The sequence below is a fragment of the Quercus robur genome, chromosome 5 (genome assembly GCF_932294415.1).
Source record: "Quercus robur chromosome 5, dhQueRobu3.1, whole genome shotgun sequence".
NCBI lineage: Eukaryota > Viridiplantae > Streptophyta > Magnoliopsida > Fagales > Fagaceae > Quercus > Quercus robur.
This window is the reverse complement of record NC_065538.1, coordinates 15226284-15251552: the sequence shown is the minus strand read 5'-3', so window position 1 is coordinate 15251552 and position 25269 is coordinate 15226284. Positions and strand designations below refer to the sequence as shown.

General features: G+C 32.0%; 1 protein-coding gene across 3 annotated transcripts; it reads left to right on the top strand.

The window, feature by feature from the left end:
• Positions 1-18935: 18935 nt before the first annotated feature.
• Positions 18936-24944, top strand: LOC126725245 (LRR receptor-like serine/threonine-protein kinase IOS1). 3 transcript variants are annotated; one of them, XM_050429817.1, is made up of 13 exons: positions 18936-19174; positions 19266-19800; positions 19942-20414; positions 20512-20644; positions 21063-21134; positions 21260-21331; positions 21412-21492; positions 23009-23172; positions 23259-23458; positions 23538-23664; positions 23887-23949; positions 24038-24230; positions 24616-24944. In XM_050429817.1, the coding sequence occupies exons 1-13, from the start codon at positions 19093-19095 to the stop codon at positions 24845-24847; spliced, it is 2427 nt and encodes an 808-aa protein (XP_050285774.1). In that variant the 5' UTR covers positions 18936-19092; the 3' UTR covers positions 24848-24944. The 3 variants fall into 3 exon arrangements, with proteins under 3 accessions (XP_050285774.1, XP_050285772.1, XP_050285773.1); XM_050429815.1 differs by having other exon boundaries at positions 24436-24944; XM_050429816.1 differs by lacking the exon at positions 21063-21134 and having other exon boundaries at positions 24436-24944.
• Positions 24945-25269: the final 325 nt, after the last annotated feature.

Genomic DNA, 25269 nt, shown 5'->3' with positions numbered 1-25269 from the left:
TGAGCTGTCAACATAATGGGTGTTAGACCTTTTAGTAAAAAACACTGTTTTAGAACTATATAGGGAAATACCACTTTTTATGGTACTTGAGTTTCTTAAACTCGAGTTCCTAGAAGTTTTGCCATCGTGGCACTGTTGAGGTGGAAATTGAGCAACTAAAAAAAATTATGTGGTACTCGAGCATGGTAAACTCGAGTACCATGCAACACAATACTCGAGTATACCAGGCTTGAGTACCATTTTATAATAAAATGCTGTTTTTTTATTTTATTTCTAAGGTACCCGAGCTCACCAAGCTCGAGTACCTTGTATTTTTTTTTTTTTTTTTGGTTTGAGGGGGGGGAGGGGGGGGGGGGGATTATCGACAAATAAACATAAGCATAAAATGGTGTTTATTCTATTTATAGAGTACTTGAGCTCACCAAGATCGAGTACCTAGTAATTTTTTTTCTTTGGGATTATCGACAAATAAACATAAACATAAAAATAAGTAGCTTTTATATGTTTTTCTGCATTGATAAAATCTGTTTCTACATTAATAAAATTTGCACTCTGCCCATCATGTTTACTGTATATTTGAATCTGCTTACTGCATTCATAAAATCTATTTTTTGCATTAAGTAGAACTGTTCACTGTTTTCTCATAAAAATTATTCACTGTTTTCTGCATAAACTATTTCCAGCATTCTGCATAAAATTATTTTCTTTTTAGCATTATCTAAAAACTATTCTCTCTCTTTTTTGCGTAAACTATTTTCTGTTCACTATTTAAAATATTGTTCCCTGTTTTCTCATAAAACACCTAGTGAAATCTTGTTTTCTAATTTTAAAAGCGAAATCCGAATGATTTTTCATGTTTAAATTTCAAAATGAACGAATTTGTTTTTCTGCATTGATAAAATCTATTTCTACAATAATAAAATTTGCTCTCTGTACATCATGTTTACTATATATTCGAATTTGCTTATTGCATTAATGAAATCTGTTTTTTGCATTAAGTAAAACTGTTCACTATTTTCTGCATAAGCTATTTACAGCATTTTGCATAAAATTATTTTATGTTCAGCATTATTTATAAAATTGTTCACTCTCTTCTCTGCGTAAATTATTTTTTGTTCACTATTCAAAAAATCGTTCATTGTTTTCTCAAAAAACACCTAGTGAAATTGTTTTTTCTAAATCTAAACTCCAAATCTGAATGCTTTTCATGTTTGAATTTCACAATAATCGAATTTATTTTTTTGCATTCACAAAATCTGTTTCTATATTAATAAAGTTTGCACTCTGCCCATCATGTTTACTATATATTCAAATCTGCTTACTGCATTCATAAAATCTATTTTTTGCATTAAGTAGAATTGTTCACTGTTTTCTCATAAAAATTGTTCATTGTTTTCTGCGTAAACTATTTCTAGTATTTTGCATAAAATTATTTTCTGTTCAGCATTATCTAAAATATTGTTCACTCTCTTTTCTGCGTAAATTATTTTTTGTTCACTATTTAAAAAATTGTTCACTATTTTCTCATAAAACACATAGTGAAATATTGTTTTCTAATTTTAAAAACCAAATCTAAATGCTTTTTCATGTTTAAATTTCAAAATGAACGAATTTGTTTTGCTACATTGATAAAATCTATTTCTACATTAATAAAACTTGCTCTCTGTACATCATGTTTACTGTATATTTGACTTTGCTTATTGCATTCATAAAATCAGTTTTTTGCATTAAGTAAAACGGTTCACTGTTTTCTCATAAAAATTGTTCACTGTTTTCAGCATAAACTATTTATAGCATTTTGCATTAAATTATTTTCTGTTCAGCATTATTTACAAAATTGCACTATTTTCCATAAATAGCACACAACAAAGGCAAGAAGCAAAGTAGGTGTACTTACTGCTGCCATATCATCTGTGAAGTACACATCGTGACTCCCTTGCAAATAAGGAAATGGATCAACCGACCAGACCATACCAACATCATTGTACATTACATTAAATCCATTTTTGGGTATTGGAAAAAATTATATATTAATGTCATCTTTAGCATAAATTTTAGGTATAACAAATTATTACTGATAAAAGAAATACCAAATTATTATTGGTGTTGGACTTATCATTGGTATTAGATTTTTTTTCCCCTTTTTCTGTGTATATATATATATATATATATATATATATATATATATATAAAACCAAAGCCTCTAAACCTCCCGCAATTTTCTACGTAAGCACAATATTTAAATAAAATTATTTTTGTTTAATCCAAATTTAACAAGGAGTGAAACTCTATTTTTTTAACAAGTCCAACTTAAACTCAAACTCATCATTATCATTAATATTTAAATAAAATCCAATCAGCATTAAGTCCGTTCTTTAAGGTTTGGAATTGGCACTTCTTTAAAAGCTTTGTTTCTTCCTTGCTTTACTTTCTCAATTTCTCTTTGCTTTATTCTTAGTAATTTGTTTCACTTTCTCATTTTTTGATCTTTATACTTTCTTTACACTCCAGAGAGTCCAGACAAGTACAGGAGTAAGCTCAGTTTTGTTCTTTCATCTAAAAATTGGGGTGGGAATGGGACGGGGCATAAGGCCTTTTTTGCTATTTATTTGATTTTCACAAACAATTTTGCTATTTATTTGATTTTCACAAACAATTTCTTGAAGTAGCCTCAAACGAAACTATTTCATTAATTAAGTAACATCAAATGAAACTAATTTGTTATATAATCTCATTTTAAACCTGATTGTATATATATATATATATATATATATATATATATATATATATATATATATTCTATATATAAAACTGAAGACTCTGAAGTTCTTACAATTTTCCACGTCAGCACAATATTTAAATATTTTATTTAAATAAAATTATTTTTGTTTAGTTCAAACTTAACTAGGAGTGAAACTCTATCTCTCTAGCAAGTCCAACTTAAACTCAAACTCATCATTATCATTTTTTTAAAATAAAATTATTTTTGTTTAATCAAAACTTAACAAGGAGTGAAACTCTATCTTTCTAACAAGTCCAACTTAAACTCAAATTCAAACGTTGATAATCTATATAAAAACAAAAATTATGATTGGACTAAAAAAAAAGAGATTAACATTGAAAAAAAAGAGACACGTTGATAATCTTGGGTTTAGTTTTTGGGTTGAAATTTCTACTAATTATTTTTTTATATTGTACATGGCAGATAAAGCATCTCTATTTTTTTGTAGAAAAATCAAAGACGCAACCTATGTCTTCTAGCCTAGGGAAAAATAAATTTTTATTTGGTATGTTATATATAAATTTGTTGAATTTGGTTTGGTTCTAAAGTAGAATTGGGGGATTCTATAAATTTTGAAGTTTTAATTCTTGGGGTGTTCGGTATTTGCATCTTAGTAGGTTAATTTTAATTTTTCACCTTAAATTCTTTTTATTTAGGTTCATGTGATTTTTTGTTTTCTTATAAAAAACTATGATTTTTGGTTGATTAATTATTTGTTTGGATTAATTTCAAGTAATTATTTGTTTGGATTCAACATAAAAGATAATGGAATTATGTATTATAATTTTGATATTATTCCATGTTTTAAATTGTCTATATTGTTATTATTACGAGAAAGTCATATGGCTACTCAAATTTGAAACTTGGTGTTTCTTCCTTATATCATGGTTCCTCATATCATGGTCTTTGTTTATATATTTACCATTTATATTAGTTTTGTGTATATATAAATATTGGGAGTTTTGCTTTATTAATATAAGAACTGCAAATTATTTTGTAGGTTTCAGTAACTATGTTCTTGCAACTCAATAACATTCAATGTTAGACAACACTTCTAAACTATGAAAGAGTATAAAAGTTAAATATTTCTTCATTTTAAAAAAAAAAATACTAACTAGCAAAATGTCTATTTACTCATTGTTGGATTTTTTTTCCAGAGTCAATAGCTTTTTCATGCATCGCACAGGTTAGCGACTAGTAAATATAAAAACCAAAGACTTTGAAGCTCTCACAATTTTCCACACCAGCACAATATTTAAATAAAATTATCATTTAATTTTTGTTTAGTCTAAAGTTGACAATAAATGAAACTCTATCTCTTTAACAAGTCCAACTGAAATTCAAACTCATCATTATCATTTTTTTAATAAAATTATAATTTTATTTTTGTTTAGTCTAAACTTAACAAGGAGTTAAACTCTATTTCTTTAACAAGTCCAACTTAAATTCAAACTCGTTATTATTATTTTAAAAAAAATTAATTTTTTAATCCAAACTTAACAAGGAGTGAAATTCTATATCTTAACAAGGAGTGAAACTCTATCTCTTTAACAAGTTTAACTTAAACTCAAACTCAAACATTAATAATTTATCTCCAAATTTACGAGATTAATCATGATTTATCCCATTATTTTCCTAATTTATTGTCATCAAATGATAAACATATAAATGGTTATGAGGAAACAAACGACCAGCATATTTAGATTTTGTTACAAATAGAGTTTGTATAGAATATAATGTTTTTTGGTAGCTTTATGCAGCACTTGGCACTATTTTCCATAAATAGCACACAACAAAGGCAAGAAGCAAAGTAGGTGTACTTACTAGCGCCATATCATTTGTGAAGTACACATCGTGACTCCCTTGCAAATAAGGAAATGGATCAGCCGACCTGACCATATCAACATCATTGGTCATTACATTATATCCCCTTACATTCAAACTCATTATTATCATTTTTTTAAACAAAATTACTTTTGTTTAATCTTAAAAATGAGTAAAACTCTATGTCTCTAATAAGTTCAACTTAAACTCAAATGTTGTTAATTTATCTCTAAATTTACAAGGTTAATCATGAACACTATAAAAGCAATGCAAACACCAATATTTTTTTAAAAAAAACCAAGTTTAGGTATGAACTCTTCTGATGTTATTTTCTTTTTCCTCTACTTTGTTAAAAAAAATTATTTTATAGTTTTTCATGTATTTTTTAAAAAGTAATTTCCGTACATGAACTACCAAATTAAATTCTCTTTAGTTGTTTTTTACAAGATAAAAAAGCTTGTAATAATTGAAATTATTCGTTTAAATGTAACTCATCTTTCTCTTATATTTCTCTATTATTTAATTATATACTTTGTTTTTTTAATGATTTCTAAGAAGTTTTATTTTCTTGTAGTATCTAAAACTGTTTGACAAATTTTTTATAAGTCATTGCACGTTCAAGTAATGGTTTCTTCATTAAATTGTAACATAAATTGAATTCATATAAGAGCAAATCATGCAATGGTGTAGTTTAAAATTATTTTAGTCAACCTCACAAATAGGTAGATTCTCATGCGTAGCATGGGGTAACGACTAGTATATATATAAAATTGAAGCATTTGACTTTTATTGACCTCTCTTGAGCTTGTCACATTTAAAAAAAAAATATTTTTGTTTAGTCCAAACTTATTAAGAAGTTAAACTCAAACTCATCATTATTATTATCATTTTTTTAAACAAAATTATTTTTGTTATATATATATAAAAAATATAATTAGAACTTTCATATAAAAAAATTATATTATATTCTATTTGTATATTGTTAATTTTTTACCTTTTAGTTTTTTTGCTAGGTAATTATGGGAGATAGAACCCCTGAGCTCAAACATACACATGGTATTGGACACCACCAGGCTACAAGGGCCAGTGGTGTATATTGTTAATTTTTATGAGATACTACCTTTTTTTTTTTTTTTTTTTATGTAACTTAGTAGTTACAAGACTATATTTCTTAGGCGGGCCAATTCATATTTTTTTGGGAAGCTAAAATCATTAAAAAAAAAAAAATTATTTATGCAAATTAACGTATATAAAATAATAAAAGTTTGTAGGGCCATGCCCCCTTAACCCCAACGTAACATTGTCCCTGATTATAGTACTGTGAGTATATAAACCTGAGTTGGTTCTCCAACTAGGATATGTATATGGCCGATACTTCTCTCTTTCTTTAGTATTAATGGAGATAGAGTTTAGAGTAAAACTCTATCTCTTAAACAAGTCCAACTTAAACTCAAACTCATCTTTATTTTTTTTTTAAAACAAAATTCTTTTGTTTAGTCCAAAATTAACAAGGAGTGAAACTCTATCTCTCTAACAATAAGTCCAACTTAAAGTCAAACTTAAACATTGATAATTTATCTCCAAATTTGCGAGGTTAATCATGAACACTATAAAAGCATTGCAAACCCCAATAATTTTTTTTTTTTTTTTTTTTTAAGCAAGTAGAGGTATAAGCTCTTCTTCTGTTATTTTTTTCTCCTTTGCTTCGTTAAAAAATATTTTATTTTATGGTTTTTCATGTATTTTTTTTTAAAGTAATTTTCATAGATAAACTACCAAACTCTCTTTAGACATTTTTTACAAGATAAAAAAGCTTGCAATAATTGAAATTTAATGTTGCACATATGTCTTTGCTTCACTTCACAATATGAAAGTATGTTAATTTTTTGGGCAGAAAGCTTATATACAATATATTAAGAGGAGGTATGACTTTCATCATTTCAACATAGGCTCCTGCTCAACATTTTTTAGCGTGGGCCACATGCTGATAAGATTCATTTAAAGTTTAGACCCATTAAAATCTAAAACTTATTGCTTTATGGGTTCGTGTACTTTTTCTTTTTCTTATATTTCTCTTTTGAATAGTCATATATTTTTTGAATTTTTTCAATAACTTAGTCTTTTATCATATATCTTTTTTGGCATTTTGGAAATTTTAACATCTAAATTTGTGTTAGTTTTTTCAATATTTGAATATGTTTAACAGATTTTAAGGACTATACCATGTATTATTTTTTTAAAGGTAATCAATTTTTCTTTTATATTTTTCTGTTGTGTAATCATATACATTTTGTTTTGTTTCAAAAATTTATAGGAAGTAAATCTCAAGATTCTTTAAAATTTTTTGGCCTTTCAAAAGTTTTAACATCTAAATTATTTTTTTGATGGTAACACATCTTTCTCTTATATTTCTCTGTTGTGTAGTCACACACACACACACACACACACACACACACACACACACATACACATACATACCTATTTTATCTATAATTTGTAGGCTCTAAATCTTTCGGTTCCTTTCAATAGTTATTGCTATGGATTATTCTTTTGAATGTAACTTATATTTCTCTTATATTTCTCTATTGTTTAGTCATATATATATATATGTTTTTTTTTTCAATAATGTAACTTATCTTTCTCTTATATTTCTCTATTGTTTAGTCATATATATATATATATATATATATATATGTTTTTTTTTCAATAATTTCTAAGTAGTGAATCATTTGTTTTTTGGTTTTTCAGAATTTTTAATATTTAAATTTTTGAATTATTTTTTGCAATATCTAAAACTGTCTGACAAATTTTTTGTGAGCCATTGCACGTTCAAGCAATGGCTTCTTCATCAAATTATAACACAAATTGAAGTCATTCAAGAGCAGATCATGCAACAGTGTAATTGCTTAATCAATTTAAGATTTTATAAAATTATTTTAGTCTACCTCACAAATAGGTAGGCTTTCGTGCATAGCACGGGTTAGCGACTAGTATGTATACACACATACACACAAGAGTTCAAAGACAACATAAGGAGGAGCCTCGATGGGTTGAAAACCAAAAGGCGATCCATGCAAAAGTTAGAAGAATCTCGCTAAATTGAGAATCTAGACAAAAATTAGGGATTGAGAGTGTCAGCCAAGATCACGCCAGTAGCACAAATGGGAGGTTCATCCACCTTGATTTGATGGAACGGGAAGATGCAAGAAAAACCAAAAAGGATGAGGGCCTCTTTGAAACTTGGGCCAAGCTTCTTGATCCATGCCCAAAACCACTGAAGGAGAGAGTTTCACCATTGGAAAGCTCGAAGAAGTATTTTTTGAGTTTAAAACATGTTTGGAGGCCCCCACAGTTACTTTGGACTTGAAATGAGGCAATTAGGGTTTCTAGCCCTCGATACATGTACACAAAGTCAAGGCTACACACGCATGGTCAAGACCTACATACACAAGCTTGTGTCTGCACATGCATAAAGGGAGGCAAAGACAGGTTCTTTTCTTGTTTTGAGTGTGATTCCTCCCCCAAGGCTTCTCCCTTGATTTATATAGTCTAAAAACTCTTCAAGACACAACTCAAGCTCAGATTTCCATGTTCAAAGACTAAGAAAAGTAAAATTACATAAAGTTGTGCAAATTGTTCCCATAAGTTGTAATTTAGGTATATATCCCAAATAAAAAAGCAAAAATGTAAAAGATTACCCAATGTCTCAAATCAAATTAAAAGTCTAGAAATACATGCTAAAAGGAAAATATAGTAAAAATCAATTAAAAGAAGTGTGCTATGCTATCTGTGTCTATGTCTGTCTGTCTACAAGATCACCAGGTACGTCTCTTCCTTGGCTAATAGGTTGGAGTAGACTCTAAGCCACCACCAGCGCCGCCACCACCACCACCACCACCACCACCACCATCATCATCATCATCATCATCATTACCCCCACCACCATCGCCTTCAGGGCTGTACAGAAACTTGGAGTACTTAGTCACCTCCAGTTTAAGGTTCCTAGCAAGCCACACATGCTTTTCATGCTCCTGTAGGGTAGGCTAAATTAAGGCGAAGCCAGCATTAGAACAAGTGGTTGAGAGGTACAAGAAAGGGAAGGCAGAGTAAAAAGAATGAAAGAGAACTCACCACCTGTATGCCAGCAGGAAAAGGGTAACCAGTGATGTTTATGTTGCGGCCCAGCTCATGCTCCCGAGCAAAACCATCAGGTTCGTAAGCATAAACCAACCTAGGTAAATGAGAAGGGTCAAGAGGAACACTAGTAGTAGGGCTAGCCCAACATAAATGTTCCATTTAAGAATCAACATGAACAAGAATGCATGAATTGAGGAATAAACGAAAGAAGATGAGAACACATACCACAGCAATAAGGGGAGGTAGGACACAAGTGTCACTAAACTCATCATAGTCTAATTCATTTGTGACTCACTTAGTGTAGGGAATGCTAGGTTTCCACAAGTCATACTCGGCATTAGTCATAGAAAACGAGACAAGCATGAATTCTAAAGGGTCCACAGGGACTTGTGGCACATTTACACCTGCCGGCTCGCAGCACACCCCCTACACCAGGTAGAACACCCTTAAACCACCACCTTCGAAGGGCTGGGTGATACTAGAAGTAGCAAGAGCAACCACCTCCATGTTTGGGTCCACAAGAGGAGGAGCAACTACCTAGGGGATCCATATGATTTGGATAACACATAGGGTTAGAAGAGAAATCCAAAGAAACATGCGAAGGAAGTAATGGGCAATAGATTCATAACTTACATCATCTGAGGAGAGCCTATCAAAATGGGCCCTAACTAAAGTAGGATCCTTCAACTCCACATTCGCTCCCTAAGCAATCAGATCACATTTCAAGAACCAGCGTTGAAAGGAAGCATAGTTTGCAAGATGATAGTTTGCAACATAAATGATGTAAAGTTGTGATTTACAAATTTTTATTTTGTTGGCTTTTATTCCGTGCCAAATTTGATTGTAATTATATTCAATCTTGTGTACCCTGTATTTATTGTGGGATGTGATTGTAAGGGTTATGTGTTAAAGAGAGAGTGTGTGAAGACTTAAGCAATTGAACATAGAAGACTTTTCGTGGGCATCTCGCGACTATGCTTCCCGTGAAGTAAAGCATGTGCCTTGCACATGACTGGAATGTGAAGAGTCTGTACAGATGGAGACAGCTATGTCTCGCGAGTACCTCACGGGTAAGGCCTTCCCATGAGACACCCGCAAGACATTCTGTTCTGCCAGTTTGTGTTGCCTGATACACACTTTCTGTACCTTCACTATATATACCCATATTACCCACAAATGTGATAGAGAGCTTCTAAGAGAAAACCCTAGCAAAAACACTTGAGAGTTAGAAATTGTTATACCAACAATTCTCTTCACATTTGTTTGTGAAATTTCCTCATCTCCTACCTCTCCATTTCCATATCATTGAGAGTTGAATAGCCCAAACACTTACCACACCTTTTAAGAGAGTCTAGTGAGGTTTTCGTGTTGCTGGGAAACATTGGAAGAAGCCAAGGATGGCAGATGCAACATAGAGCTTGTTGCGGGATCTGGAGAGCTAGACAAGACACAATTCCGAGAAGCCTTGTTGGAGTAGGAGCTTGGAGGGCTTAGGTACAGAGGGTAGATTAGGCTTGGAGGGTCTCTTGCTTACCCATGTATCCCAACTGATTATCTAGTGGATCGATTACCACTTGGAGGGCGGCGGAGAGGTTTTTCGTTAAGTTCTTCAGTTTCCTCTTCGATAACATGTCTCGGTGTTATCTGTGTTTGCATCTCTCTTCCTTACTCTTGTTCATTTCATTTTACTACTGTGTTACTTTAAATATGAATTAGAGTAGCTCTCTTGCTTGTTTGCTTGTGTTTACACTATTCCACACTTAGTATTAAGTTAGTGTAAAATTAACCAAGCCGTAATTTGAATTGGGGGTCTAAACAAGCTCTTGTGTTTTCACACATTTCGAGCTTTCAATTGGTATCGGAGTGGGTACACTTGATTTGGTTTCATTACCTAAGTGTGATCCTTGACCCCTTGTGTGTTTTGCCATGGATAATGCTTTGTATGCTTCTATGGATGTTTTGGATGTTGATGAATGTATCATGATACATGTTTGTGAAAATATCTCTATGAGTGATGATCCTTATAATTGTGATACTATGTTACATGAATCTTTGGGTGTTATTGATATTCCTAACATCAAACTCTTCAAGAAAAAGGCTAAGAAGTTTCATAAAGATTTAAGCAAGTTATTTTATGAAAAGGATGATTTCATTGCTAAGCTCATTGAATCCAACAAAATTGGTTGAGAAATATAAGAAACTTGTTGAAAATTCTCTTGAAAAGCTGAAAGAGTTTGAATGTTTGAATATGGACGTGGATGCTAAACTTGTTTTGTCTAACAAACTTGTTAATGATCTTAAATCTAAAAATGAATCTCTTAAGATGCATGCCAAGTATTTGATTGCTGAACCTGTTGCTAAAACGGCAGAAAATATATGTAGCAATCATGGTGTGGTACTCGATTTTGTGCCTATTATGTGTTCTGCCTCAAATGACAAATCGGTGTACATTCCTCCACACAAAAGAAATCAACAAGTGGAGAGAAAGCCTCTTAAGCCTAAGCCTCTGTTTGGGCCCCATCCTAGGAAATTGAGTGGATCTAAGTTTGTTCCTATTTGCCACCATTGTGGTGTGATCGGTCACATAAGACCCCAGTGCCCAAGTTAAAGAGAGAACAAACTTATGTTGCTAGATCCCTTCTCAAAAGGCCTAGTAGACCTAAACACATTGTTTGTCACCATTGTGGTGCCTTTGGTCATCTAAGACCTCATTGCTCTAAGTTTCAAGCTCTTAAAAGAATTAAAAGAAAAGAGAAACTTAAGCTTCTTAGAAGTTATGCTAAAAAGGATAAACTAGATTTGAGTAATAATAGCATGTTTTTAAAGAAAGTGTTTAATGCTCTTAACTCCTTGTCTATGTGCATCTCCGGTTTTCATTCTCCCAACCCTCGTCTCACCTCTCATGAGACACTCATTCCGAACAATCGTTTTATTTGGATGAGGAAGGGTTCCTATGGTTAAGCGTTTGTTCTTTTGGTCCTTGATCTATTTCTTTCGATCTTTGTAGGACCCTTCATGCATTAAATGTCATATTTTCATGCATTTTGTGCATCTTGCATTTTTTTTTTTATCTTACTTTTATGTTTTAGTTTTGTGTGAATAAAAAATCCAAAACCACATAAAAAGTGAAAAACTCAAAAAGTTTGATCATATTTGTTTGAGCACATTTCACATGTGAGTTTGGCCTAGTACCTTCGTACTTATAGCGTAGTGCATTTATGAGCTTAGCTTGTTATGTATGCACATATATCTTTGTGGCAGAAATCTTGAAATCTATGTGTGATTGTTGTAAATAGATCTTCAAGCTTGTCATGATTGGTCAATAGTCTTGTTTGTCTTGATACTTGCATAGACTTGTGCCTGTGTATCTTCCCACTTTTATTTTTATGTTTTTCCAAATAGAGCTCACCAAATGTAAATCTCAAAATAAAAAAGAGATTATGAGCTACAAAAGTCTGTTGCACATACTAGTATTTGACTAGGAAAAAGGGAAAGCGACATTTTAAATTGAAATGTATGGTGCTAAAAAAGCCAAAGGCTAAATCACAATGTTGAAATATCAAAAATTTAAAGCACCGATCTCAAAAAAAGATGTATTATCCAAAAAGGATCAAATGTCACGTATTATGTAGAAGCCAAATGAAAAGCTTCTAAATTTTGTAATCATTCTCTTATGGGAGGTCATATATGCTCATTTCTATAATTGAGATAGACTACTTGATCTCGTATCAGTTGTGCATGACTTGATTGAATTGATCATTGAAGTTTCACTCTAGTCTAAAGACTATTCCATACTTAATCCACACACACAACACACAAGTTTAATGTTCAATGAATGCCTATTTCATTTGTGTGGTTGTACATGTTCAAATGTGATGCGTGTGTGCTCAACCATATGTGGATCAAACTAAAAAGATTTTTGTTCTTTTTGTTTGCTTTCGGAAGTGATTTGTATCACCCATGTTTTTCAAAGTTTTTCAAATTGTTTTTGTGTGAAAAAACATGTTTTCTTGGTGTTTTCGTGACCCATTTCATGTGTAAGCTCAGCTGGAAGTTAAATGGTCCAATTCTCAAGTTGTTTCGCAGTTGTTTCGCAACTGTTTCACAAGTAAAGCTTACCAATGAGATACCAGCAAGATCCCAGTGAAATTTTCGCGGGAAGCTAACTAGCGAGATACAAGCTAAAATTTCCAGATCAGCTTTTTAAAGAGTATTTCGTGGGTAAAAGGGATAGCAGACTACATCCTTTGTTATCAGGGCTCAGATTTGCGTATGATTGGCTATAGTGATGCTGATTGGGGTAGTGACCTAGATGAACGCAAATCCACATCTGGATATGCTTTCTTACTGAATAATGGCGCCATCACTTGGAGTAGCAAGAAACAACCCTGTATAGCATTATCAACTATGGAAGTAGAGTATGTAGCATGTTCAGCAGCTGTTCAGGAAGCAGTTTGGTTGAGGAGGTTCTTTCAGAATCTTGAGGTTGTCAAGGATGCCTCGGATCCCGTTACGGTACATTGTGATAGCATGGCAGCACTTGCCTATGCTAAAGATTCTAAGTATCATGGTAGAACTAAACACATTGATATATGATATCACTACATTCGAGACATGGTTGCTCACAATGAAGTGGTTCAAAAACACATTTCTACAAGCCTCATGATTGCTGATCCTCTTACAAAGCCTATAGGAAGGGATGTCTTTCAGGCTCATGTTAGGAGTTTAGGGCTACGTAGAATATGATAATATGTTGTTTTTAGTTACCATTTATTGTATTTTTTTGGGATATTTTGTTTTAAATACATTTGATGTTATTCAATTAATAATATGTATGTTTACACACACATATACCATATGATGAGTTCTGTGGTATGAAAGGTATGTCGGCAGGCTTAGGTCGGCTCACTCACACGAGCGATCGCCTCTAGCACTTGAGTAGTGAGTAGAGATGAGACATTGTGTCATTCAATGCTTATGTAGCATATATAGATGGTTGACAGAAACAGATGTCGCCTTAGTTGGGACTAAGATGAGGTCTATAATATATTTATCTTGATTAGACCATACATGGATAGCCCATGATCCATGTAACCTGTGGTTAGCCAGATGCGAGAACTTATTTGATGCCTAAGGTGGCAAGCAAATAAAGGACTCGAGTTAGGCGCTTAAGTAGCGACTAGACTAAGATTTGTACGGTGTATTGAGTTAAGACATACGCTCTTACTTAAGAGAACTCCACCGTAGCATGTATTTCATACTACATGTGCTTGCTCGACCAAAAGTGGAGGTGAGAGAATAAATCCCTGCTTCTTCACCGTGTGAGTCCTATGGACCTTTCATTAAGATCCTTTTTATGCCCTTGTTACTTTTGACCATGTCATGAAACTGAGGTTTTGATGTCTGCTGCTTTGGCATGTTACCTATGGCCATGTTGGATTCGGTCTCACTGTCGACAGGTTATAACGCTTATGGTAGTGAAATAATTGTGAGTACATCTAGATAGTTATGATGGATCAAGCATAAGTCTGAGTATTAAACTCAAGAGGGGTTAGAGATGCTTGATTTGATGTGTTAATATATGTCTAGGGCATAACGAGACACTTTAGAGATGTTGCTATGCTGGTCTTGGTATAAGATTTAGTATAGTGCTCCCAAAATTGTTTTTTCGAGTGTGCTCGACGGTCGCACAACCTATTTGCTAGTATGAACACACTGAGAAACACATTGAGAGATGGATAATAGGGCCATGCCCACAGTGGATGAGTGGGAGATGTTAAAAACTGAAGAGAATATGGATGGACACCCAAAGTGGGCATGTCCTTCTGTATACTTCAGATTGTAACATCTAGGAGTTATGGAGTAATGGTTTAGACCATTACTCTACCCCACTAAGCCCACTATTCCACTCAGTATTAATGGAATGGTGTGTATATAAACACCAAGAGTGGTACCCATTGTATAGAAACGAATTCCACATTTTTCATAGTGTTTTTAGAGTGTTGTGAGGTTCTTACGTTGTGGGTTATGTTTGCATCACTCTAGTAGTGTGCAACACCGTCGGAGAAATGTTTTTGGCTCGTGGGTTGCACAAACTGGAATTCAAAATGTGTTTGAATAGCTGGTCTACGTGGAGGCTGGCTCTAGACAACGTAGAACAATCTCAAGGCTCCTGTGTGATCGTCGGTTTAGTCCGAGAGAGGTATGTCGAAAAACCAATTATTTATATTCCGCTGCGAGTCTATGTTTCTTACATTTTTCCATACATAAATTCCTTCCATTAGTCTTTTCAAGATAAATTCCAATACATGGGTGGTCCACAGAGGTGGAGCCAGAAATTTTTGTTTGGAGGGCCGATTTGTGTTGCTAATTTATTAGTCTATACAAACTTTTATACACATACACAAACACATGTATCTATACAGACAAAAAATTAGTATCTTTCATAATGAATCCTTAAAATTAAATGTTTCATAGAATTAAATTAATCTTTCACCATCTTCCATAGTGAAATCCTTACAATTTTTATTTTCAATATAAGTTTCCAAATTGTCTACGGTTGTGAGTAAAAAAAATTTCAATTAAATTAATGAAGTGTTCAAAGATATAAATGATCCAAAACTTTAAAAAAATAAGAGAACACATTTTACCATAAAAAATAAATTTGAAAAACAATACGTTCTCTATAACTACTAGACAAACTGGACAATTTTTTTTAAGAACATTATTGGACCAACTCAAATAGTTGGGGGGGCCAAGTCCCATTTTTGAGGGCTAATTATTAAAATATCAAATATTTCTATATACTAAAAAAAAATTTCAAAAATTTTGGTGGGCCCATGGCCCCCCACCTTAACATGTAGCTCCGCCCCTGGGTGGATGCAGCCTGAATTTCTTGGGCTGGCCTTTTCTATTAATTATTTTCTTGTACATAAAATTTAATTGAGGAATTTTATATAAAATACATTATTTACTAGTTTATCTAGATTGTTGAATGGGAAAATTATCCAATAGACCAAGTCTTTGGCAATAACCACAATGACAAGCCAGTTTATTTAGAGCAAAATTTTTGTCCAATGCCTCAATATATTGGAACCATCAAGATTATGACATATGACTAAAAGGAAACACACATTACCATTTTTACAAGTCTAATGTATTGGAACACTAAACAGCCTAGACGCAAGTCAAGTCGGTTAATTTATCTAGAATAGGAAGATGATACTCTATTATCCACACCGGTTCAGCTGAAATTTTAAAGTCTTAAATAAATACATGCATATGGCTGATTCAGTGAGAGCCAAAGATTGGAGAAAGACTTGGTCTTCTCTAGCGTATGGTTTTGTTCCTGTAAGAAATCTTACAACAACTGGAGATGACGAGTTTTCAAAAATGGTGGCATGACGCAACTGCTTGCTCTGGAAAATGAAAAAGTCATAGCTGCAATTCTTTCTTTGAATTTTAACGAAGACTTATAGATTATGCATATAGATTATTCATAGTTGATAGTTCTTAAATATATTCAAATGCCGCTTTGTGGATTTTTTAAAAAACTGCATTTTACTATTTGAGTAGTTGTTGGGCTATCAATACATTGATGGAGCCTAACCATTTTTAACGACAAAATTAATGTCAATGTCAATATGTTTTGTATTTTGAGTCTTTGACTTGTTCTTGATGGATTTGGTCTAGATGGATTTGTTTTTAATGTCAGTGTCATTTGGTCTAGATGGATTTTTTTTTTCTAGACTAAGGTCAGACTTCAAAATATTGTGGATGTTAAACTTTCTTTGTTACTTTAAAAAAATAAATAAATAAATAAATAAATCTACTGTATATTGTAAATTTAAAGGAAAGTTTTTGTTTTTAAATAAACCTACCCCACGTAAAAATGAGCAATTCTTAGGCATATCTGGAGCACGAGCACAGAGAACGGTACTCCCTCCTCTCTTAGACTCATATTCATGGTGAGATCCCCTTATTAAATTCATAATGGGGTCCACTATGAATATGAGAAGAGGGGGCACCATTTTATTATAATCCGAGACTACCTAAGAATTTTCCCATAAAAAGACTACAAAACTTTGTTTATGTATATAAAATTACAGCTGGCATTCAGTTGATAGGAGCTTAAGGAGAGAATTTGATTCCTATATATATATATATATATATATATATAAAATAAAATAAAATAAAAAAAAGGTGGAGAATTTAATTAAGTTAGGAGTATTCGAAATTATGGGTATTTTTTTTTAATCCAGATAGTGAGAAATGCTATGTCCCCCAATCCTCAATTCCCTTAATTTTTGAGATTCCAAACTCACAGCTAAAACTTAGGAGTTTTGATCTCCCACGAATTACCTTAAGTGGGAATCATTAAAATTGCACTTTTGATTCTCAAAAAAATAAAATAAAATTGCACTTTGCACTTTGGTTTATTTATATATTTATTAAAATCGATTTTTTTTTTAAACGAATCTAATTTATGGGTGCTGGTTTCATTTAATAAGAAACTAATTTTATGCAGATAAGTTACAATATGTACAGATTTTAAATCTGATAATAAAAATTCATGGGTTTTGCAATCATGTTTCAATCTAGATTCTCATAAAAAAAGAAAATGTTTAAATTTTGTAATATAACTTACTAATATTAAAAATAAAAAAAAATAAAAAAAACCTTCTTAATATTTTTTTTCAATATTAGGAGATCACTTAATTTTTATTATTTAAAATTTTACCATTTAAGCTAACTCGAATCTAGTTGAATATAAAGTAATTGAACAACCTATATTAAACTCTTTGGATTTCTGCTTTTTTAAAAAAAAGAACTCTTTGGATTTCTAAAATCAATTTTAAGACATATTTCATTGAGGTTGCATTTGTTTCACTTGAAAATATTTAAAAAGAAAAATATTTTCGATACTTGAGATATTACTCAGCTCTTTTTCTTTTCTTTTTTTCCTTTTTTAACAAGCTGCATTCTCCATAAAAAAAAATGTTGCATTTGATTATTGGAGTAATTGTTAAGCTATCAATTCAATAACGGCACCAACCCATTTTTAACTATATATGTTAGTGTGATAGTGTCAATATATTGTATTTTGACTTGTTCTTGAAGATTGGGACAAATTAACTTTCACTGGCTTCAGCTGGTGTACATAGAATATTACTGCTTATTAGAAGATAATTTGTAATTTGTAATTCTTGTCAGCAAATCAATAATATATTCATTCACTGAAAGATTAAAAATTGAATTCTTATATAAAAATGGTGTTGCACAAGTTTTTATGGCTTTGATTCAAGGGTCCTTGTTTTTGGAGAGAGTAAAAATAATATAATTGAGAGTGAAATCAAGAGAGAAGTTTTTCACTTGAGAGACAATAAGTTTTAGGTTTTTCTCGACAATGGTTTTTATAAAGTGCACAAATTAAAGAGAAAAAAATATGCATGTGTGAGAAAAAAATAAAAAGAGTTTCATTAGCCTAAGACACACATAAGAATAGAAAAAATTTAGGTTTTCTTTTTTCTCTATGGAGTGTTTTTTTATTTTCCCTCTTTATTGAGTGTGAAAATTATGGCAGCCCATCATGCAATTAAAAATTGGTGTGCATGATTTTAAATATCCAGAATAGGGTCGGACTTCTGAGTATTAAGAATTTGAAATTTGTTGTTCTTTATTGTATATTTTGTTTTAAATTTTAAATCTATAAATTTTTTTATAGTTACTAAAATAAGGAAAATACTATAGTTACAATTTTTTTTTTTTTTATAAATTATTGATATAATAAATGGTTATTAGTAAGTAAAAAAATGATATGAGTGGTGTGTCCATGTGTGAACCAATAAGAATTTGCTATCAAAACAGTTTATAAAAACTTTAAAAGGTTTGTGAGTATAGCATTATTATTAAAAAATTTAATGATATTGTTTAAGGAACACAAAATATAATTTTATAAAACAAAATTCCTAAAATTAGTATATATATATATATATATACACATATAATAATATTTTTTTTAAAATATTTGGGGGCAACCTAGTCCAATAATGGCTCTGTCGCTGATTGTCATTCACTTTGACTTAAATTATAAATTCTGCAGGTACTTTCTAGGTATTAGACATGATAGGAACATATACCTAAAAAAAATTCCATAATAGGAGCATATGAATTAAACAATATGATGATCAAACAATTTGCAATAGAGAATCCTTCTTATGAATGGGAAAAATTGACTATGTACTACGTTTTGTCATAGTACTACATTTCCACAGCATAAAGCATAAGACGGTCTAGAAAATTTCCACAGCATTGTTTCCATATGCAAGAAGAAAATTAGATAGTCAGGAATGGGGTGGTTCAAAAATTTCATCCATGCATTTCTTGTTGGTCTTCTTTGTATACATCTAGTTCATGCCCAAGATCAATCAGGTTTGATCATCTAGATCTTGCAATATATACAAGTATTGCGTTGTTTTGGTTTGCTAACCATATAGCTTAGAAATTATTTTGTCTGTCTCAGGCTTCATAAGCATTGATTGTGGGTTAACACCGAATTCCAGCTATTCGGAGGCGACAACAAGTATTAATTACATTTCAGACGCAGCATTCATAGACACTGGTATAAGTCAGAAGATATCAACTGAATTCAAAGATAGCAATCTACAGCAAACATGGAATCTGAGAAGCTTTCCTCAAGGAATCCGGAACTGTTACAGCATAAACATTGCGCTAGGCATTAAATATTTGATCCGAGCAACCTTCTTGTATGGGAATTATGATGGACAAAGTAAGTTACCAAAATTCGATTTGCATCTTGGACCGAATATGTGGGATACTGTCAAAATACAGGATGCATCTTCTACTGTCTACAAGGAGCTCATACATGTCCCATCTCAAAATTATTTACAAGTCTGTCTTGTAAAAACGGGCCACGAAACACCATTTATATCAGCAATAGAGTTGAGGCCATTGAACAATGATACGTATGTAAGCAACTCGACATTGGCACTCTTTGTTAGAGTGGATATTGGTTCAGTAATTAATGCTCAACACAGGTGAGTCATTTTATATATGATCAACACCTTTGCACCTTTGCATTATTACACAAAAATAAATAAAATGCCATGACATAGTTTATCTGTTTGAACATAAATTTAATTAGTTCCTGCTTACACTGAGCATCTATGTTTACTCAGGTACCCGGCTGACATTTATGATCGCATATGGTCTCCCTACAATTACAATCAATGGAATAGTTTAAGTACCTCGGCTACCAATGTCTCCAATGCTCACAATAATTACCAGCCACCATCTGTTGTTATGAGTACTGCTGCTACACCAACAAATAATAGCCTTCCCTTGGACTTCTACTGGGTGCCAGATGACCCAATTTCCCAATATTATATCTACATGCACTTTGCTGAACTTGTAATTCTAAATGCCAACCAGTTAAGATCATTCGCTATTACTATAAACGGGGAAATCTGGTTGCCATCTTTGGTTCCTCAGTACTTAAGTACAAGTACTGTGTATAGCCCATCGGTCTTGCCGGGAAAATATCAATTTTCAATCTTTAAAACTAATAGTTCAACACTTCCACCCATCATCAATGCACTTGAGATATATTCAGTAAAAGATCTCTCACTGTCAGCTACTAACCAAGAAGATGGTATGTTATGTGTTGTTCCACACATGCTTTTCAAATATAATTAGTATCCTCATTTACATCGAATTTTAGTTAACATGGATTTATATGATAATACTAGTTGGTGCCATTACAAAGATCAAGTCAACTTACGGAGTAAAGAGAAATTGGCAAGGAGATCCGTGTGCCCCACGGGAATACTCATGGGAAGGATTAAATTGTGATGGTTATAATCCCCCTAGAATAATATCCTTGTAAGTTTGTATCTTCATATTATTAGTATATGGATGCAATAAGTTATCACGTCATAGTATGGTACACTCTCACACATGTAATAACGCCACTAGGTGAATAGTGGTGTTATTTTCTTCAACAAAGAGAAACTGGTAATTTGGGTAATGAATAATGATGTCACTGATGGAGTGTGATGTATTTGTTCATACATCTGTCTATTCCTAAGAAATATAATTTACTTGTAAATACCAGGACCCTCAATTGCATTCAGAAACTATTTATTTCTACAGACATAAGGCTGTAGTTTGTGATTATCACCAGACTGCGATCCCACACAAATAAGCCTTTATGAGTTTCCGACACAAATAAGCCTTATGAATTTGAAACTAACTTTGAAGCATCTCTAACTAGCTTATTGTAAATCGTAATTGTGAACAGGAACTTGTCCTCAAGTGGATTGACTGGAGAGATTTCTGCTGACATATCAAATCTTGTAATGTTACAATATTTGTAAGTATATATAATTCACAAGCATGATTACGAAAAGTAGAAAAATGACAATGATTACCAAACCAAGTTTTATATATATATATTATCACAACCAATACTAAATGTAAGTAATTTTCTGATTTTAGGGATCTATCAAGCAATAGCCTAACTGGACCGGTGCCTGATTTTCTATCTCAATTGCAATATTTAAGGGTTCTGTAAGCTACTTGGATTTTCAAACTTACACTATAAATATTTTGGTTAGAATAGAGGAAAATCATATTCTCTCCCTTTGCAGGAACTTGGAACGAAACCAACTTATTGGTTCAATTCCAGCTAAACTCATGGAAAGATCAAAGAATGGTTCACTGTCATTAAGGTATGGTTCTATAAAAGATGAACACTTTATTATTGTAATTCTTCTTAATTCACATTTTCAAAAGATAATTAATTATTAAATATGTTAGAGATGGTGGCTCGTATGTTGTGAATTTCTTGTAATTGTTGCAATTTGTTTCTTTTTAAATCACTATTATAATTAATACACTATTATCTCTCTTTTGTATGTCAAAACTCAGTTGAAAAACAGAAAGAAAACTAAAGAGAAGGGAAATGAAGGTAAAATAAATATATATATATAAAAATGAAGGTGAAGAAATTAAAAAAAAAAAAAAAAAAGAAGTTAGAGAGAAGGAAAAGAAAAACATTATTGTTATTTTCAATGTGATCTAAAAAGGACTAATAGAGTAATATGATCTCAACTTCTTTACATAATAATATATTCTCTTTTGTAAAAATTATTTGTGTATAAACAATATGATTTGTGGTAATTATGTAATAATATAATTATACATAAGTTATATATGGTTTTTATCTTATTCTACTTAAATTAAATGATTATAATAGTTTTTTGAATAAAAAAGTATTCTAAAAAAACTATTAAAATCATTTTATTTATAATTATAAGTTTTTTAAAATATGTATATATATATATATATATATACACACACAAATTATTCAAAAAAAAAAAAAGGAATTAATGTACAAAGAAAGTATAATGAATATTAAATCTTTTTGTGAGATTTCTTAAATTAATATATCGCTTACAAGCACGAATAATTTTTTATATTTCATATCTGGCTCATGTGTTATATGTTTGACTGCATATAAATGTGTGCAAAATTGTATATTTCGCTGCCCTAAAATCATTCTAGATCCACACTGCCTCATTATAAGGGTATTTTCGTTTTCAATGTACTGGGTTAGAGTTTTTTAATATGAACAGTATAAATATGATGTAAAGTGTAAACTTTATTATTTTTATATGATAATATCAATAGTCTCGTGCTCTTGTGAAGATAAGCATATTACATAATCACATAAATCTATTACATATGTCGGACCATGATCTATGTCATTCCAACTTAAAACTAATTAGTGATGAGAAAGACACACTAAAATCTTTTATGATCTTCGACATCACGCCACGTGGGTCTATTTTTAGAGTGGTTGTAGGGAGCCAAATTATGGTCTCCCAACAATCCTTCCTTCACAATGACACTCCCGTGACTTGAAACCATGACCATGGCTCTGATACTATTTGTAGAATCGTGAACTATGTCATTTCACCTCAAAACCAAATAGTAATGAGGAAGACACACTTAAATCTTTTATGGCCTTTGACATCATACCACATGGATCTGTTTTTAGAATGGTTGCAGATAGTCAAATTGTGGTCTCCCCAACAGCATAGACAGAAATTCTAAACATAATATTTCTACAGATAAGTTCAAGCATGAGAAAAAATTAAGTTCTTCTTGTTTTTTACTAAAGTTTTCTAATTATATTTCTTTGCCTTGCGTTCAATTGCTGCCATCAATTCTGTTGTTGTCTAGTTTGGGTGAAAATTCCAATCTTTGTGGATCCGATACATGCGAAAAGAAGAACAATATTGTCATTCCAATTGTGGGATCAGTTGGGGGTTTGTTTATCCTGTCATTGACTGTTGCGGCTATCTTGTGGGGGCTCAGAAAGAGAAAGCAACAAGACAAGACTAAAGGTGAAAACTTTATATATAATAAATGTATTCATTTGTCAAATACAAGCCTATCATGTTCATGTTGATCTTAGAAGTTGGAATTCTAGGTGCTAATCCCAAGTCATTTGAATCAATTCAACAACAATTTAAGTACTCCGATGTCCTAAATATTACCAACAACTTTACGAGAATTCTTGGTAAGGGTGGATTTGGAAAAGTTTACCATGGCTACATTGGCCATACTCAAGTAGCGGTGAAGATGCTTTCTCCATCATCAGTGCAAGGGTACCAGGAATTTGAAGCAGAGGCAAGCAAGTCTAACTTATATTTCTTGAGCATAGACACATTTTCATATAAAATTAATATCGGCTACTTCTTGATTACAGATGAAACTTCTTATGAGAGTTCATCATAGAAACTTGACTGTCCTTGTTGGCTATTGCTACGAAGAAACATACATGGGACTCATCTATGAGTACATGGTTAATGGAGACTTAGAAACACATCTTTCAGGTTTGGTCATAATTGAAGTACTACTTTACTAAGCAAAGAATCCACATTTTGGCTCAATATCTTAATTCTCCAAAAATATAAAATACTATGTTTTAGCAACAAAAGAAAAATAAAAGAAAAAAAAAATTCTTTCTAAACTTAGTCTTCTTTTAATCACCACATGACCAAGCTTATTTGAAGAACACAAATAGAAAGGTTAAGGAATTTTCATCATGAATGCAGGTAAGAATACAAATATCTTAAGTTGGGAAGCGAGACTTCAAATAGCAATGGACGCAGCACAGGGTTAGCAATGAGTTGGTTTGCATCATTCTATTTTATAATGTTTTTTCTTTTAACCTTTCCCATAAATGATTTGGAGTTTTGACTTTAGGATTGGAGTATTTGCACTACGGTTGTAAACCGCCCATAATTCACAGAGATGTGAAGACTACAAACATCTTGTTGAATGAAAATTTACATGCTAAATTAGCTGATTTTGGTCTATCCAAGATTTTTCCAACTGATGGCGACACTCATGTGTCAACACTTACTGTTGCTGGCACCCCTGGATATGTGGATCCCGAGTGAGTCTTTACATCAATTTAATTATCGTCTTCAAAATTCATTGTTTTTTAAATAACAATAGTGCTATTTATAATCGACAATGATGCAACCAATTTTTAAAAGAAAATGGATATAGGCCTAATAATGATTAAAGACGAACTGAAATAAGTTGAAATTGTTATAATGAAAATTTGACTATTAAAATTATAATATACATTGACACAGGTACTCCAGTTCATATAGATTGACGGAAAAAAGTGATGTGTATAGTTTTGGTGTTGTTCTTTTGAAGATAATCACATGTCGACCTGTAATAGAAAAATTCGCAGATGAAAATATTCACATAAGTCAATGGGTAAGTTTCATGCTTGCTCGAGGGGATATCACAAATATTGTTGATCCCAGGTTGCAGGGTGCTTTCAACATGAACTCTGCTTGGAAAGCGGTTGAAATAGCAATGCTTTGTGTGTCTTCCACTTCCACTAGAAGACCAACCATGAGTCAAGTAGTGGCAGAACTAAAGGAGTGTCTGACAACGGAATTTGCTCAAAAGGAGGGCTACGACGGCGAATCAAATTATACAATTGAAATGAACAATATGAATCTGGATACTGAAATCAATCCTGTAGCACGGTAAATAGTCATCCACAAATGAAATTGGTGCATGTACTATAACTTAACTTTTTTGCTTTTAACTTATTTCAATGCATATTATACTTCAATTATTCGCATTATTTTTGTATTAAAACCAGTACATATTGACAGTCTTAACGGACTACTTGTTTGTAATATTGAACTAAGGCTGTGGTTGTTTTGGGTGAAAATCACTTCCGGAAATGTTTTTCCATATTTACGGGTGTTTGGTTGCGCATGGAAAATGTATTTTCTAGAAATGCTTTTCAATTGACCTGTGTTGGGGTCTAAATTGATTTCCGTTTTTATTTTACCTTCAAATATCATTTTTCGGAAAATAGAGAGAGAGCTGAGTGAGAGGGAGATCGCGCCCGCGCGCAGAGAGAGAGAGAGAGAGAGAGAGAGAGAGGAAGAAGAGACCGAACC